The sequence below is a fragment of the Varanus komodoensis genome, unplaced genomic scaffold, assembly GCF_004798865.1.
Source record: "Varanus komodoensis strain SLA01 unplaced genomic scaffold, ASM479886v1 scaffold1, whole genome shotgun sequence".
In the NCBI taxonomy this organism is placed as follows: Eukaryota; Metazoa; Chordata; class Lepidosauria; order Squamata; family Varanidae; genus Varanus; species Varanus komodoensis.
The window spans coordinates 130,249,009-130,266,588 of NW_025335268.1; the positions used below are offsets into that span (position 1 = coordinate 130,249,009).

The following is a 17,580-nucleotide window of genomic DNA, read 5'->3' on the forward strand; positions in this document are numbered from 1 at the left end:
TGCTTTTTTGACTCGTTATTGGGGTTATTTGGGGCACCGATTCAGAAAATTGCATTGGTTAGGCTGCATTGGCTCTAGTTTCTTAGATATGGTCAAATTTATATAACTTTTTAGTCAGTTTTTGAAATGATCTTGCTGATCAACTTGTTCTTCTGTTACCTAGTTGATGTTTTTGTGTACAAGTTAGCAGATACAGTGAGTGTATTTACATACTTCCAACTGTAATTTTACATCAAAAACAACGGATTCTAAAGGGCAATTTATTAACTGCATAATAGTCATGATCATATAGGAGGTGTGTGTACATTCCCACTCATATCTTTTCATTTTTGCAGATCAAGCACCATAGAGATTATAGCTACTTCACAATGATGCTGCCTGAATTATCACAATGTATTTTGCTATATTTGTGGGGAGTACGCCCGGTACGCAAGTAGGAAACCTCGTTAATGACCCACATTTCATAGAATCAATGAATGAAACTGAATCTTGTGTCTGGTCTTCATTTGTTCTCATTGTGAAAACTTCCTTGGCAACAAGAAGGCAGACAACTATATTCAATTAGTAGAGGAGATGCTCTTTCAACTGGCTGGGCTGTAAAATGAGTGTTAAAATCCTTTATCTGCACAGTCACTTAGATTGCTGTCCAGAGAACCTTGGTGACTTAAGTGAAGAGCAAGGTGAAAGATTTCACCAAGACATTAAAAACAATGGAAGGCAGATAGCAAGGAAGATGGGATGCACACATGATGGCAGATTACTGTTGGAACCTTACACAGGATTGTCCTGCCATTTCCCATTCTCAGAAATTTTACAAAAGCAGCTGCTTCTGTGTTGAATGATTGGAATGTTTCTATCATAAACTTGTGCCTTTGAAATAAGCAGATTTAATGTATTTTACTTTTCTTTTAATTTTGTTTCTTTTATGCTATAAGGAGATTAAATAAAACACTACATTAAAATATCCTAATTTTTGATGGGCGACCAGAGTGAAGAATAGTATATGGCATTTATTCTGTATCTCAAAAACTTGAGATGATAGGAAAAAATTGGTACCATTTTTTGGAATCAGCGAGTCAAATATACCCAGGAACAGGTCTAACATTCAAGGCACCAAAATCTGTGTTGGCCAGTGAATCTATTCTGAAATAAAGATGAGCTATTTTTAGAGCTGTAGTCTTGAAGAACATCCATAAAACAGCTTCATACTTTTACAGTTTCTTTGGTGTACCACCAGAACACTTAAATCAGCCTTCCCTAGCCTGGTACTTTCCAATTGCGTTGGACTACAACTCCCAAGAAACATAGTCTTGAGGAGCCTTGGATAGGGAAGTGCCCGGCCTTTGCAAGGCCATTTAAACCAATTTCTTAGCAGCTTCTTTGCTCTCAAGGCCAAACTGGATGTGACACTGACAGGGTTCACAGAACATGTGGAACTTAATCATCACTGAGCTTCACTCTAACCCAGACTGTTTCTTGCAAAGTGGCCTATTTCCAGCAACAAGCCACTTTGACAACTTGTAACTTGTTGGAGTTGTTCAATTCACAGTGGGTTGTTGTGTCAGCCAAACCAAGAAAAGCAACTTCATCGTGGGATCAGCTAGCAAGCTGCTTAGTAGGAGTGACAAAACCCCCTGACTCTTTATGATTTTGCCTCTATCACCGCCGGAGACAGCTCCTCTACTGTTGCCCAGGCAGCACTTTGCTAACCCTTAAAAAATCAGCCCTAAAAGACTGGTCAAATGTGGTAGTGGTGGTTGTTATTGCAAGTGCACAAGTGTGGCTATGAGATGTATGATCTTGTCTGGTTAATTTCCTTGTATATTTCAACTATCAAAGGAAACAGTGAAGTAGAGTAGGGAACATACATTAAAACTGACAAGATAAAATTGCAAATAAGCTCATTTGTACACAGTTGCCAGGGACCAATTGCTGAGTTGGAGACAAAAAAATCCACAATAAAGGGGGAAATGAGGCAAAATAATGTTCATCAAAAAGAGGTAAGGAAACAGTATCTCCCAGTAAATAATGCACCCCTCTTGATTTTAAGTGTTGAGCTGACACCTCTCAGGAAGGGGAGACAGTGCCCCCCCTCCCCCCCACATCTTATTGGAACACTGACTGTTGAAATAAACAAATAAATGTGTACATTGACTGCACAAATTCCCCTCCATTTACTTCCCAGTCATTACATTTGTGTACATTTCTACATTTTATTTTTAGAACTGTGAGGAAACCACAGTAATCCAAACAGCAATTACCCAAGAAAGAGCAGCGCTAGTGGGAGGGGGGGAGGGACAAAGAGCTAAAATGTGAGAAAGTGCTAAAAAGGTGGAAGGCACTGAGAAGTGTCAGTTGAGCACTTAAAATCTAGAGAATTTCATTAAGTTACCCCCCCCCCCTTTGGGTGCACCCACTTTTACCTTGTCCCTCTTGCCTTTTTCAGTGATTTTCAGTTAAGAACTTGGCAATTGGCTCCTCACAGCTGTGTGCAAACAGGCCTAAATGCAGCCTCATTTTGCCAGTTTCCATGCACTTTGCCATTCCACTCGCAGACAGCCAGAGAAGAGCACTTGTGAACGACTGACAAAAACAAAATATTAATTAAAAACATTATGGACACAACTGTGCACCTAAAACGCAATGGTGAACAAGCAAGGATAATGATTGATGTGAGGAGGAAGAGACACTATGAGATATGCAGCAAAGATATAGGATACTGGCTGGGCACTGAGGGTGAAGGAGAAGAAGAAGGATGCTCCATCATTTCTTGGCCAACCCCAGGTTTTCTCATGAATAACCCACACTGCATGGTGACATGAACATGACAGCTATAGGAGTCTAATGCATAAGTATTGAGAAGAGCATTCCCTGGAGGATGATAATTATCCGGATCACAGCAGAGAGGGAGGGAGAATGTGACGCTTTCCTCCTGTACTGCAGTCTTGAGCTCTATCCAGTATATAAGGACAGACAGCTACCATTCCTCTGGCAATGCTATTTGCATTGGTAGGAAATCTACCATAGGTAGCAACAGGATTTTATACACACATCTGTTAGTTCCTGGATACTACCAGAACTTTGCCATAAAAAGATACCATAAATTAGTAAGAAATTTTCCCACTGCCTGATCAGCAGCACCTGCATGTCAATCTGGAACCAGATAAATCTGATCTGAGTCATTATAGAGGTTGGTGGGAATAGAATCCAAGGGTGTATGAGCTCTTCCAGGGAAAGCAAAATAAGACACTTAACTTACGTCAGAAGATAGGATTCATGCGTGCCTGCCAACTCCCTTAATAACACACACAAGCCAGGATCTACTAGCATATTTATAACCATAACCAGGGACTTGCTGGCTTCCACACAGAGTTCCCTTCTAAGATGTCAAAGCACTGAAAGAAAGGCTTACGACCTCAGGTCACTCAAAGGAAGGGCATTCCTAACACATTCAGTGTCTAATATGAAAAGAGGCATCTCTGTAGGGAAGGAGACCCAAGGATTTGCCTCCAGTTCAAACAGAAGTCTAAAGCTATCCTACAGAATCTCTGCATTTTCAGAAGGATTGCTTTGTCACAGTACTTTCATGCACCTAGTAAAATGGAAACTTTTCTAACCATCTCAGACCCATTACAAACAACACACGCCATGCCCTGCAGCTAGACTACAGTCTTATCCATCCAAGCAGAAATGATACCAGATGGGTTTCTCTGCAACACTTTTAGAAAGCTGGTTTCAAAACCTTTCTGCTTTCAGAGGACAAACAGCTCTTCTTTTATAACCAGCGTTTCAAGCATATTCCATTAGAGACTGGGAATTCTAAAAACTCCAGCAGGCACATTTCAGGGTCCCAGAACACATTGTTAAATGCTGCTGTCTTAGAGCTAAAGATATGAATATTTTTAAATGATTATTTTCAAGCATTTTTACTCCACTCTTCAGCTCAAAAAGGTAATCAGAGGGGCCTTTGAAGATCAATAATAAGACAGGTCCTGCCCTTAGGCTTACAATCTAAAAGATCTCACACAAAAGGAAAAAAGAGTCGGGAAGAGCAAAATCAAGCACTAAATCTTAGTGAAAAGATCTCACGAGAACCAGCTCAAGGAGAGATGGAGACAAAAGTTGCTAGTCTCTGGGCAAAGTTGGTGGAATAGCCCTGTGCAGAGGCACTGTTAGTAGGTGGGCCACTAGGATTAGAGCCCCAAATCTTTCATTCAGAGCCCCAGATTTAAGGAAGGCCACCTGGCCTACTCCCCTGCTGTCCATGGGTAGTTGCTGAAATAAAGGTATAAGGCCTCTGATCAAGTCTATTGCATTTGATCCCCTAGATCAGCTGGCTTTTTGTCCATATGACATTTTTAGCTCCTGCGGCCTCCCCTCTCTGCCTTGAATCTTTTTGCCTGGGGGTTCTTTCCTCTGAAACTAAATGCCTTCCTCTTCCCTTTCCATATATCCTTTCTTATTTATTTAGAACTTTTTAACCCTACCTTTACCCAAACTGGGTCTCAAGATGGCTCACAATCACTCTTATGGATGAGATCATCCTTTAAATCCCTGCACACAGGTTTTCCAATATATTTAAATTAGCATATGCATAGTTGTTACATTTTTGTTGTTACTGTTCTAGGGGCTTCAACCTCAGATCTCTTGGTTTACCTAGCAGCAGCTGTTCTAACAGTGGAACAGCTGCTTCCTAGTGACAGTTGAATTTGATGCAGAGGGTGACAAACCTAGCCCTAAATACTATGGGTCAAATTCAACATAACTCCTACCTAAAGTATACCCACTGAAATGAATGGGACTCAAGTTAGTTCATGGCTAATTAATTTCAATAGGTCTATTTTATGCATCTATGTATGTAGGACTTCTGTTGTATCTTTATCCTATAACTGTCAAATTAATAAGATTCAGTATATTTTAGCAGAATTATCAGGATGCTGCGAAAGCAAAATAGCCAAATATAGAGGTTCACAGCTGGGGTGCACACTGGAAAAAAGGGCATACTTCTAATATATGCCATGTATTAGATGTAGTCTCAAGTGTTAGTCAAATAGATGCAATTACACTTCAAAGCTGGGCTCAACATCAAGCCACCTTCCTTGTACAGAAAGAAATGCACGGCTTTCTATACTTGGCATATAAAAACTCAGTAGCACTTACACATCTGGTGTTTGTAAAACTTGAAATGAATTTATTGAAATGTAATCTCAAATATTTAAAGTTTTTATAAACTGTTCTTTAGTGAACACTCTCAGAACAGTGTACATGAATTAGAATATGACTAGGAGTTGATCTCTGAAGCTTCCCATTGGCCTCTATCACTACCTCACTTGTAAGTTGATGGAACAACCACAACTTCCCTTGCTTGTAGGCTGAGTGTATTGTAGGTCATATGTTACTGTCTGCCCAGGCCTACAGCCATATTGTCATAAAACGGGCTGCCACAGATCACATCTGTCACTCATTAGCTGCCTTCACCTGATATAACCTGCATCCAGTGAAAGTCTCAAACTTTCTCAGCTTCAGCTGTGGGGGTGATATAGAAATGAAATAAATGATGGTACTAATAATGATACCCCTCAATATGAGCCATAATACTGGCTTAAGAGGCTACAAATGCCTGCTGAAATATATCTGTCTAAGGAGGGATCCAGAGGGGTCATACAGTCATATCAGAATCAGATTAACTGGGAATCATAGAATAATAGTTGGAAGGGGTCATGAAGGCCATTGAGTCCAACCCCCTGCTGTTGCAGGACACCACGTTACACCATCCCATTCAGATGGCTCTCCAGTCTCTTTCTGCATGTCTCTCGTTTGGGAGAGCCCACCACCTCTCTAGGCAGCTGGTTCCACTGTTGTATTGCTCTGACAGTGAGGAAGCTTGATACCAGGAGTTCTGCCTTTGCCACCCCACCCACCTAGAAGACGATGCTGTTCTCCAAAACATACTTGTCAAATATCTTCTTGCTCTCCCAGTTACCACCTGCAGTGTAATGACAAATCAGTTTGCATTCACAGAGCATTCAGTTTCCTTGCTAAGATGGGATACATCCCAGTGTTAACACCCAAAGACTTGATAAGACCCTATGTTACTAGGTCTCTTCCTGATCACCCTGTGAATGTGTACATCAACTTTTGCAGGTCAACAGGTATTTGGGGGACGGGCAAGCAGAAGAAAAAAAAAGAGTGCTATTTATTCTGCTTCAGGCAATACATTGTTACAGCTGAGTTCCCATGAGTGATCATTATAGGTAGTATAGGAGGAAATTACAGTCATTAGCTGGCAGTTTGGCTTTTTGGCCAGAGTCAATTAGACAAGTAGAAACTTAAGGTAAACAGCTGGGATCAAGCCACACAGGAAAAACTGCTAACCATGTTCAAGTATGACTGGCTTCTCAACAGAAAAGAAGCAAAGAAACATCTATGCCATTCTAAGTTCTTTAGAAGGACTTGAAATACTGACAAGCAAGCAACAAGCAAACAAGCAAGCTCAAGCAACTCCAATCTGATCTTCTAGCTCCAGTTATATTAGCAATATTTACTCAAATTACTTTTAGACACTGGCCCAGTATGAAAGTGCCTGGGGCAAATTGCTCTCTGTATTGTCCCTTCTGGTTAGGAAAGAGCACCTGCAGAATGCATATGCACGATGAAAGTCTCAAGTAAACATTAGTACTATGCATGTGCTTTTGTCTGCTTTACTGGATGACCTTATCTTCTGGTATTATGAGGAAGAAAAACTTCTGACCATTTCTTTGACACCAGGTATAATTTTATACACCTCCATCACTTGCTCCCTTCTTTACATTATTTAAACTGAAACTGCACACTTTGTAACCTCTACTGAGGGGAAGGAGCTGCTTCAATCCCTTGATCATTTTGGCTGCAATCCTCCAGCTCCTCTGAGGTTTGGAGACCAGAACTGTGCAGAGTATTCCAAGTGTGGCCTGTGCTTTATAGTGTAAACATTTAATATTTATCATGGCATCCTGACCAGCTGAAATAGAAAAAGATACAAGAGGAACCCGGATCTGGTTGCTGATTAATCAAAACTCAAGCAGAACCCCTCATTGTTCAGATGGCAGTATGCCACGAACCACAGTAATAAACTGTCTGGTTCAGACTATCAAAAGGCACATTTGCAGTTCAGGGAGATTGAGCAGGCTCCTCCACCCCAAAAAATGGAGGAGGAATGGAGGGGGAGAGAGAGAGAAAAAAAGAGCAGCTGTGCCAAAAGCTTTCACTTTTGAAGTACTAACCATTTTTAGCCTTTTATTAGCATCACAAATTGGATAAGCAAATGACAAGTGTTTATTCCAAAGTGGAGAGGTACATCTGAGCATCAACAGGTCACCAAATGGCAGATGACAATTCTTGACATTACACGTTCTGTGACCTCAGTTTAATTATCTAGCAATCCACAGAACTAGGACTGACTATCCTAAGCTGGATGGGTTTACATCCCCTCTTCCAAGATCACATTTGCAGGGGCGGGGTCTTTGAAATTCAACATTACTAATGGATGCACAACTGGCAGCTATAGCTCACTTTAACCAGTTACCACTGGTGTATCATGTGCATCCTTTCCTAGAGAGGCAAACCAGACACAACTTCCATGCTCTAGTAACATGTAGGCTAGACTATTGGAAGACACAAGGCTGCCTTTGAAAAATACCTAGACACTTTTAAATGATGTAGAACATGGCAGACACACCAAAGTCAACACTCTGCATCCAGTATTAAAAGTTCTTCACTGAATTCTCCTTTGTTTCTGGTCCTAGTTCAAAGTACTCATTTGACCTTTAAATTCCAAAAAGACCTGGGTACCTCCTCTCATATGAACTTGTATAGTAACTGAGGTTATTAAAGGAGAATATTCACTCTTAAAGGTAGTCTAAATGTGGTCCAGAAAATTAAAAAAAAAATCAGAGAGCCTTTTCCTTGTGTCATACTATACTACAGTAACACTTTCTCTAAACTATAAAAATATGAGTATATACTAAAGTGGATAAAAAGTATCTAATATTTAGGTAATTAAATATCACAAATATTTGTATACACTGAATAATAGTATTTCAGAATGGAATGTTGAGCTTCTTTCAGGGATTTCCCCCACATGAGGTTTTGATGAAGCAATGTTTCAAGTACCACTTATACCTCTGAAGAGATGTTTGGCTACCATTCATTACATATGCAAGCACCTGCATGCTAAGGAATTTTTAAAGTAGCCAGCTCTTGGCTACTGCTGTACAGGAGGTAGGTGATTTGCATTAAATGGGTAGTGGAATTTCAAGCCATATTGCACAAAACAGTAAAGGGTCTTTCAAGCTGTCATCCCCACGTTTCCATTCAGTTCATGGTTGTGCAGAGAACTTTGGAACAAACAGCACACTCCTATGTTTATTTAGGTAAAAACAACATCCAGTGTTCTCCAGTCAGTATGTTGAATGGGAGCTGTTGGACTGTGTCCAAAAATGCATAGGACTGTACCCTAAATTACAATGCTTATTCAAGCAGAGATGTTTAAAATCACTGAGTTCCCATTTTTTCCAAAACTACTAGCAGGTATTCCTTCCAACAGCAGGTTCATCAGTATTATAAACTGGACTAAACTCGTTATAGCAGTAAAATGTACTGTTCTATTACAGAATAGTGACTTATCTGCCCTTGGATATCATATAAAAGAGAATAAACACACATATCCATCTTAACTCCCAACTTCATCATACCCCTGTCAGCACACCAATCCTTTGTTTAGTATCAAGGCATGCCTGAAGGTCTTTAAAAGGTCAAGGGGAAATTTGAGAGAGACTGCTCTTCATGAGGTACTGCTATGTTTCACCACAGTGATAATCTACTCCTTGGTATTCTCTCCAATAAACATACAATAGTACACACTATGTAACTCTAAGAACTGTGGTTTTGAGAAACAAATGTACCCAGCACTGAAAATGGTGTATCAGAATTGGAAGAAGATCAGAGCTGAATGGCTTGCATAGCCTTACTTGTTTGCCCCAAGAAAGAATATTTTATGTCTGTTTACAATACCCATGATAGGCTTGTCTATCTTTCCTTGAAGGCCTCCAAGGAAAGAGAAACCACAATCTCTTTAAACAGCTTGTTCCAAGTCTGAACAATTCAAATAAATTTTACTGAAGTCTAATCAGACTTGTCTGTACCTTAAAACTTGTTGCTGCTTTTCCGGTATTGATAAAGTCCACCCAACCACAATGTACTTTGGATGGTTCACAATGCCCATGCACTGTGTGTGTGTGTGTGTGGGGGGGGGGCGTTCTACCTGTTGTCATCACAATGGGAAGTTAGGGCTTTCTGAAACAACCAGAAACAAAGTGAAATACTAGTTTCCAGAATGGGACAAAAAGAAAAAGGAGTTCTACTGACCAGTCCAGTTACCTGGAAATTAGTGTTTCAGCTCATTTCCAGGGCTGTTTCAAGGAAGCACAAGCTTACTATTGCACTGACATGTGATCCAGTGGGTGCGACAGACTGAGAAGAGGCACAATACCAATACTGAATATGGCAATGCAAAACAACTTTAAAATTTATCAGTAGAGAAATAAAATCAGCTTCACCACAGAACTAGGAAAATAGGAAGCTGCCTTATACTGAGTTAGACCATTAGTTCTTCTAGCTCAGTACTTTTGACATGTATTGGCAGAGGCTCTCCAGGGTTTTAGGCAGTTTTTCCTACCCTATCTGGAGACTCCAGGTACTGAACCTGGGACATTCTCATGCAAAGAATGTGCATAACAAACACAATGAAAAAATACACAACACAATTCAAGATATTAAGATAAGGTTCACAAATGACTATAGAGGAAAGAACCTACCAAAACTCTTTGTGGAGGGCATTCCACAACCTGGAAGACATGTTGAGAAGGTCTTCTTCCTGGTAGCCACACAGCTCTGGGGAAACTCAGAGCAGGGCCTTTCAAGAGGATCTCAAAGTTCAGGGAGGTATGGCATTTTTCAGATACTCTAGCCCCCAAGCTGAGGTTATCCTATTTTTGAACTACCTCAGTGATGGGGATTTGCTGAAACTATAAACCAACTTTGATGTCAGAAAGTAGACAGCAATTTCTTCTACTCCCAATCCAGAAAAAAGACCATCTCCTCTCAACTTGCTCATAAAAGCAAAGGAAGAGCTGTCAGTCAGCCCTGCAGAGCAACCACCCAGAGCGCCTTGGAGAACATGGAGATGGGGGAAAAGATAAAAAATGGAACAGGTTGCGGATGTTAAGTTGCTATAATTAGATGATCAGGAATCAAGCAGTTCAGAATGACAGCTCTTTTCCCTGAATAGAGATGACCAAACACATTAAAATTGAAAACATATTGAAATCAAGAGGTTTCATAAGCATGAAACACTGACATTCAAGGAGATGCTAACAGGATTTGAGAGCAACATCTTTCTGCCAAAAAAAAAAAGTTGGGGTGCTTCAGATTTCCTACTGAGCTATGAAAAATCTGAAAGCACTTTTGAAATACCAATGGAAATGAACTGAGCATGAAAGTATTAACAACATTGACTTTGAAGAAACACAGCCAGTTCAAGCAAATTACTTTTCAGTTTTAATTTTATTATTCTATTGGCTGCTGCTTTTTATATTTGCTTTTGTGTAATTCCATTGTAAGATTAATGCTTTAAATATTGACATATATGCAATATCCTATAACTACATAACACTTACATGTACACTTTTAAAATACGACTGCCATTAAAATATACTTTTTCTGAATAAGTCCATTTTGCACAATAGGATGGGGGTGCAGCACCCGTTTGAGCCTGAGGGCTGAATTACATTTCAGAAAAGGTTTTGGAGGTTCCATTCCAATGGTGTGCAGGGATGGTCAATGAGGGTGCCACAAAAGGGGAAAAGCCAAAATTCCAAAAGTATTAACATATTTCAGCTTAAAGCACTGTCAGTGGCTAAGCCTGAAGAAAAGCATTTTAACTTTTCAGAATGGAAAGAGGGGAATCACAAAGCTGAAAAAACACACAGAAAAATGTTGGTTGGTGGAAGGGGAAGGAAAATGGGGTATGGTCATCAGGGCAATATGAGAAGGTCAGACTGGCATGCCGAGAGGACCAGATTTGAAGTTTTTGAACTCCTGCTGCAAATTATTGTACTCCCAGTTGACTGCATTAGAAGATATATATAATTGATATAATTGTTAATGCCTAAGATTTTTTCTGAGAACCTTTCTGGAAGAGAAAGAATTGCTCTCCAGTAGGTAAAAGGGAATATGCCAGCTAGCATACTCCTTATTAGTTGGCTTCTATTCCAACATAGTAACACAGGAAGAGTTTACATATTCATTCAGAGATATCACTTCCCCATTGAGGTAGGTAGGTTGGAGTCAGGTAGTGAGTTTCTTCCAAAGATCTTCCAGACTGGATTCTACAAGTCAACAAAGCTCAGATTGGTAAAGATTGACTGCTTGCACACTTGATAGTCAAATGTGCACAAAACTTTGCTATTCATCATATGAAATGTAGCACCATACACTAAAAAGATAGTGTCTACTGTTGTTTCACATATACTGCAGTCCTGATTAGTTTGCAGATTTATATCATATCTCCATCCATTACTCAAAAGCAAAGTGAATCTATAGCCAGCAATGCCAGTAATATGGACACCTCACAAGAGTAACGACGACTGAATTACAGACTACCACAATCCCATTTTTTAGGTAGTACACTGGAACATTATTAGATGTAATAATACAGTTTAGAAAACACAAAAGCATAGTTCCCATCTAATTTAATTATCAGAATGCAGAACTGCTATACCATGCTCTTCTTGCAAAATCTAGCAATAAAATCCTTCTCTGGCTCCTAAAATCATGCAGATAATATGAAATTAGCTTTTGACAAAAAGAATGAGAGCAGAAAACTATGGCAAGCTTAATCCCTTTTATTCATCTTGAGACATTTAATGCCGGCTTTATCAAAGAAACTCTGTTCCAACATTTGCCTGTTCAGGAGCAAGCAACTTAAAGCCAAGCTCAGGTGAACATCCATACATCATTCTCCCCCTCCTGCTCTCAATCATATTCCCACAACAACAACCCTGCAAGGTAGGTTGAACTGAGAGTCTGTGGCTGGTCCAGTCACCCATAAAGGATTGGATTCCCATATTCTTTCTGGTTAGTGGCAGGTCCATGGCCTTTAACATGACCTGCCAGCTAGCTGCAGAGTCTAGTGACATTGTAATCCCAGTAACCCAGAACTGTCATTTGAGAGAGGAACAAGTTTCACATAACAACTTGCATCATGGCTGTTGGGCACTGTGCATTTCTCATATTTATTAGAAAGAAAAAGGAGTTTAAATCTGATTACAGTGCCTGCATACAAAAACTCAAGCACATATTTATTTATTTATTTATTTATTTATTTATTGGGACTTCTATGCCACCCCATTCGCCGAAGCCTCGGGGCGGCTCACAATATTCTCTACCACTTTTAATAGTTTAATTGATTTTAAAAATTAGTTTCTTTTTTCATCCCTCTACTAAAGAAGGCTTTAGCTGCATGGTAGCTGGTTTAATTTGCCTGCACTGATATCATTACCAGAAATGGCCACTGGCAACATTGTTTTCCTACACCATTTGACTCATTCCCAGATTGCACTATGCAAATCGCATATTAAACTGCCTTGAGTTATTTACTTTCTAAATTTGCACTCTTAGGAGAACCCTAAATATTTTTAAATTTCTTGCTCTCCAATCTGCTAGAAGTTCCTTTTAAATTACAGGCTTGATTTGACAGTTTATGTCACTTAATGCTGAGAATTATAAGGTGATGAATCTTGGACTATTAAAGAGTATTCAGATGGAGGAAAAGCAAGAGCAGCTGCAGGTATTGCTGCTGACTCACCTGGAATGTCATTGCTTCCAGAACACTACAGAGAAGCTTATCTTACTTAGAGCATATGTAGTCAATTGTCTAGGAAGGAAGAACCTGTAACGCTTAGACATACAATTACTTGCTAAGTATTTCACTGAATGACTCTAGCCTTCCACTAAGAGCAAAAGCAACAGGTCACAGTATTTACAGACCCTGAACATAATGCTACCAACAATATTGTACACATCCAGATATGCAATTCTGAGTCCATGCCATGCTGAGGATTCTCAGTCTTACCTGCACAATATCTAGCACCATCCCAGCAGCTACTGTCCCAAACCCTGCCAGCAGGAAAGGAAAGAGGACTTGCAGTCCAATGGAAAAGGAGGTCTCTTTGAGAGGAGAGGTTGGTTCTGGACCTCGGTCTGTACTGGTGTCATCGCTCTCAGTAGTTTGACTGCCATTTTCCAGCAGGGCATCCTCCTCACGCACCCCTTTGGCATTGGCTCGGGATTCAATCACCACCACCTCTACTTCTCCTTCTTCTTCAGGTCCTAAAAACTCAGAAGATTCGACGAGGTGTTCTCGATCAGGGCTGGAAAGACACTCTATAGGCCCTGCAACAATGGGTAGCACCACTCCATTGGTGTGATGAGCTTCCTTTTGCTCCAGTTTGGATGTCATGGTGCAAGATTATACAGTACTTCTCCAGCCTTCAACCCTTGATACACTACAGAAGGCAGTGGTTAGAGAAAAAGCCTTTTGATTGGGGGTCAAGCCAATATGGCTTGTGGGATATAAATGCTAATCCCCCCAGTTCCACAATACTGTCCTTAGCTGCAAGGCCTGCTCCCTTAACAAAAACCCCCATCAAGCACAATTCAGAACTGGAGGTGCCAACCACGGAGCCAGCAGAAAAACTGCAGCAGCTTCTAGTAAGATCAAATTAACTCTGATTTGCTTTTCCCAGAGTTCTCCCCGCAGCCTAAAATTGTTGGGGCACAAAGTTCAGTATAAAATGCTGTAACTATTTTGCTTCTTTGGTTTGTAACTTTTGGAGAATCTTCTCAAATTAATGTCCTCCTGATTTCAGTCCCAGTTCTTACTGCAACTGCCACGAATATGTCAATTGCTCTTTAAAGTGGATGGAAAAAAAAATTCTTCTGAAAGGCACTTCATAAATTAAAGTCTTTAAAAACAGTTTGAGATTTATTTGGATTCCAGCTTTAAAACAAATAAAAAATAGAAATGGTTTTAATTCAGCCTCCCAGCCAGTTCCTCCTATCCAGAAAGTTGGAAGGATCAGAGAACTGAAAAAAATCTAAGTCTTCAAATTATCTCTCTTCTCCAGAATGGAAAGATTCCTTGCTTTCATGGAGTCCCAGATAATTATGAGGGGCTTCGTTAATGACTTGCCATTTGCCTTCTCACCCTGTCCAATTCCCCTTTCAAACTTCTTGCACGGCAGCCTGGTTATCAGTGGAGGTGAGAAGAGCCACCCTCTTTCTCAGAAAGGAAATCTCATGTGGTAATGAAGGTTTTTATTTAAAGCAACACGAAGTCCCTACACAGGCTTTTGCTACCAGCTTGTCCAGTGCAAGTGCTTAAAAATTCTCCTGTAGATTCTTCAGGGAACTACACCTTAAAAACAGAAGAATGGAAAATACATGATATAACTTTTAGGAAACTACAGAATAACTCTTTCATTCATAAAGTTCCTCCCTCCTATACATTGGTGTATACATCAATAGCTTCACTGTTCTTCTCTAATGCTGGTAAAAAAAAAGGTACGCCTAGCACATGTATAAAAACAGCTGCAAAGGAAGAGGCCCTTATGCTTCCGCTGTCACTACTGTGCCTACCCAGTTTTCCTCTAGCCTTGCACATTAAACACCGTTTTAAATCTTAATACGCCCAAGTCACAGGACACAAGGCACAGATGTGTTCCATGCAGAGGACAAACACCATTGTTCATTGCTGGTGAGCCCATGGAACTGCAGCCAATGAGCATCCTTGAAAACATATCAGGCCAGCACAGGGTAGCTTCAGTGCTTTTCTTCTCTCAGAACAGGCACACATGGCAATTTTAGAGTCCAAAGCCAAAAGCTTGACAGCTTCTGACTGCAACAAGTATGATATCAAGAACACCTAGCCAAAGAGGCATGAATGTGTTAATGTGTGTACACTACTGCCCTCTACTGTGCTTGCGCATTATGCTTTTTAAAAGCCAACAACTATAGAGTAAAACAGCAGATCCTAGCCTAGGGACAAACAATTCCAAGTTCTATTGTCTTTTAGGGCAGTTAAATCCTAACTTGGTTAAGATTTAAAGATCTTATATAAAGTTTAAATGTGTCCTCAAAGTGAAGAGGGCCAGGCATAAGTAAGTTTCTCTGTGGCCGGAGCTGCCACAATTCCGTATATTGGGAGAGAAAAAGGAACTTTCATGATCTATTTGTGTGCAAGTACATGAAATTTTACATCTGACCTATGTGCTGCATATCACTCCAACCAACTACAGTCCCTTATCATGTTTTTCTTAAGTCCCACATAAACATACTGCTGTCAGGATCTGGTATGTAGATCATAAATGAGGCAATAACTATCACCTGTATAAGCCGCAAGTTCATAGATTTTGGAGCCAAAGTCATTTTGAGTAGCCATATTGGCAAGCTTCTATCATTTCATCTAAGTAAGGGATGCTAGCTTTAAGGACTCTGGATAACAGTTTGTAGGTTAAGCAATCCAACTTTACATCAGAAGAAATTTAGAAAGGAAGTGATGCCAACAGATGAGTCAGGCACTGGGTCATTTACCATTAAGTTGCATGACCCAGGTCATTAATGATGCTTTTCCAGGATTCCGAGTAACCCAATGAGTTTCACAAGGATTGCACAAACAGAAGCCTTTCCTGAAAAAAGATTATATGCCATGTCATCTGTTTTAACACCTGGGTGGCCTGGGCAGTCATCTTAAATCTGCACCCATGCTATGAGCAGGCATCAAGTCTGGTTACATGCTTTAGTCATGAACCTGTTTCCTAGCAAAAATAAATAAATAAATACTCCGATTTAACTCATCTCTAATTCAGCTAGAAGAAACACAACTTCTAAACATTAAATTACTAATTAATCCTTATCTCCCGCATCTGATTCTGAGGGGAAGCAAATGCTTTGAAAAACACGCACACAATCATATCCTCTGCCCACAGTTGCATTCCACTATCAGTAATCATGCATCTCCAGCCACACCTCCCCTTCCCCAAAAGTGAGGTGCCCTCACATTCAGGGAAAGGGGGGAACCATATGCGAAAGCAATAGTTAAAACAAGAGAATTGTCGCCCACCCTAATGGGACCCACTCCTCTGCCAACATTACCACCTCAGTCATTATCCTAAATAACTTACTTTCCCCGGCTGGTCCTCCCACCAAAACACCAGTCTGTGGTGCAAGAAGAAAAACTGCTGAGGAGCGAATAAGGGACGGAGAAAAGGCGACCAGGTAAACCCATCCCCTATTCCTTTTACCCCATCCCTAGAAGCCCAAGCGTCTTCAGCTCCGGTAATTACTGTCGGACCTCACTTCTGCCAGAGCAAACCGGTGAGCTTACCTGCGCCCAGCAGCTCCTGCCTCCAGACCCCGGTTTCCCGACTCTCCTCCTGGATTCCAGCCCCCGACCACCTCTCACTACCACTGCTACATTGCAATTGGACCGAGCATTGAGAAGCCGCCGCTACTGCTGCTGCGAGCAGAGCAAGGCAGAGGCGGGCTAGATATAACCTCCTCCCTCACTCGGGGAGTTGACATCACTAGCCACCAATGAGAGCGCGCGGCTTGTACTCCTGTTTGCCTCTGATTGGCTTTCCTAGTAGACGCTAATGACAGTCCAGCCGTGCGGGAGTGGATTGGTGGTCGGTCCAGCCAACCGCAGCAGGGAAGGAGGCGGACTTTAGGAGGTGCCGTCCCCACGCGCTGAGGGGAGGGAGGATGTGCTGCGGGCTTGGCAAGCGGGTGGCCAATCACATTCTCCCTGCGAAAGCCGTGGCATTCCTTTCTGGACAGTTGCTGCAGCTGTTCGGAAGTGTGCGAGCGGGCGGCTGCTTCCCGGGAGCTGTGAGCTGAAAGGGAGTCAGGCTGTCTGGCGTGCGAGGCGAGGCCAGTTCGCCCGGCCAGGGTCGCAGGCCGAGAAATGTGTGTGGGGAGGGGGGTCTACAGTGGGCTCTACCACTTCATCACGTCGGTGGGGGGTAATCTTTGTCAGCGCCCCTTTAGGTAAAGCGAACTCCCTGAAAGAAGAAAGCAGGGCGACTGCCTTTTCCCCTGGCTTTTCGTTCGTTTTTTCCGGGGAAGCATTCATAGCAGAACGTCGTACCTGCAACTTGAGGTGGTATATTTGTTACTGCTTCACGATTCCACCATTTCGTTCTGCTTTGTATGTAGGCTGGGTCGTAGGATTTCTAAGGGGAAAGGGAACGCCTCCAGGAATTAATTTGGGCTATTAAGCAGTGTACAAATGTCAAAAATAAATAAAAATGATCATATTCCCCTTCCAACTCACAAGCAGCAATTGTTGGAGACCAGCAATAGGAACTTAAGGCACAATCCTATGCGTGTTTTGACAGAAAGCAACAACAATCGTGCTGAGAGTTTTAGAACTTCATTCTGAGAAACCCACACGGAATTGTGCCCTTAGAGGTCCAGGAGATC

The 17,580-nt window shown here is 41.3% G+C and overlaps 1 protein-coding gene across 1 annotated transcript in view; it reads right to left on the reverse strand.

Annotated features, from left to right (window-relative positions):
* SLC41A1 (solute carrier family 41 member 1) overlaps positions 1-16,622 on the reverse strand; it is a 44,847-nt gene extending 28,225 nt beyond the window's left edge. Inside the window, exons 1-2 of the mRNA XM_044446158.1 lie at positions 16,484-16,622; positions 13,172-14,515 (exon numbers count right to left, since the gene is read on the reverse strand). Coding sequence (XP_044302093.1) covers positions 13,172-13,558 — 387 coding nt within the window. The 5' untranslated portion in view covers positions 13,559-14,515; positions 16,484-16,622. The remainder of the gene's footprint in view (positions 1-13,171; positions 14,516-16,483) is intronic.
* Positions 16,623-17,580: the final 958 nt, after the last annotated feature.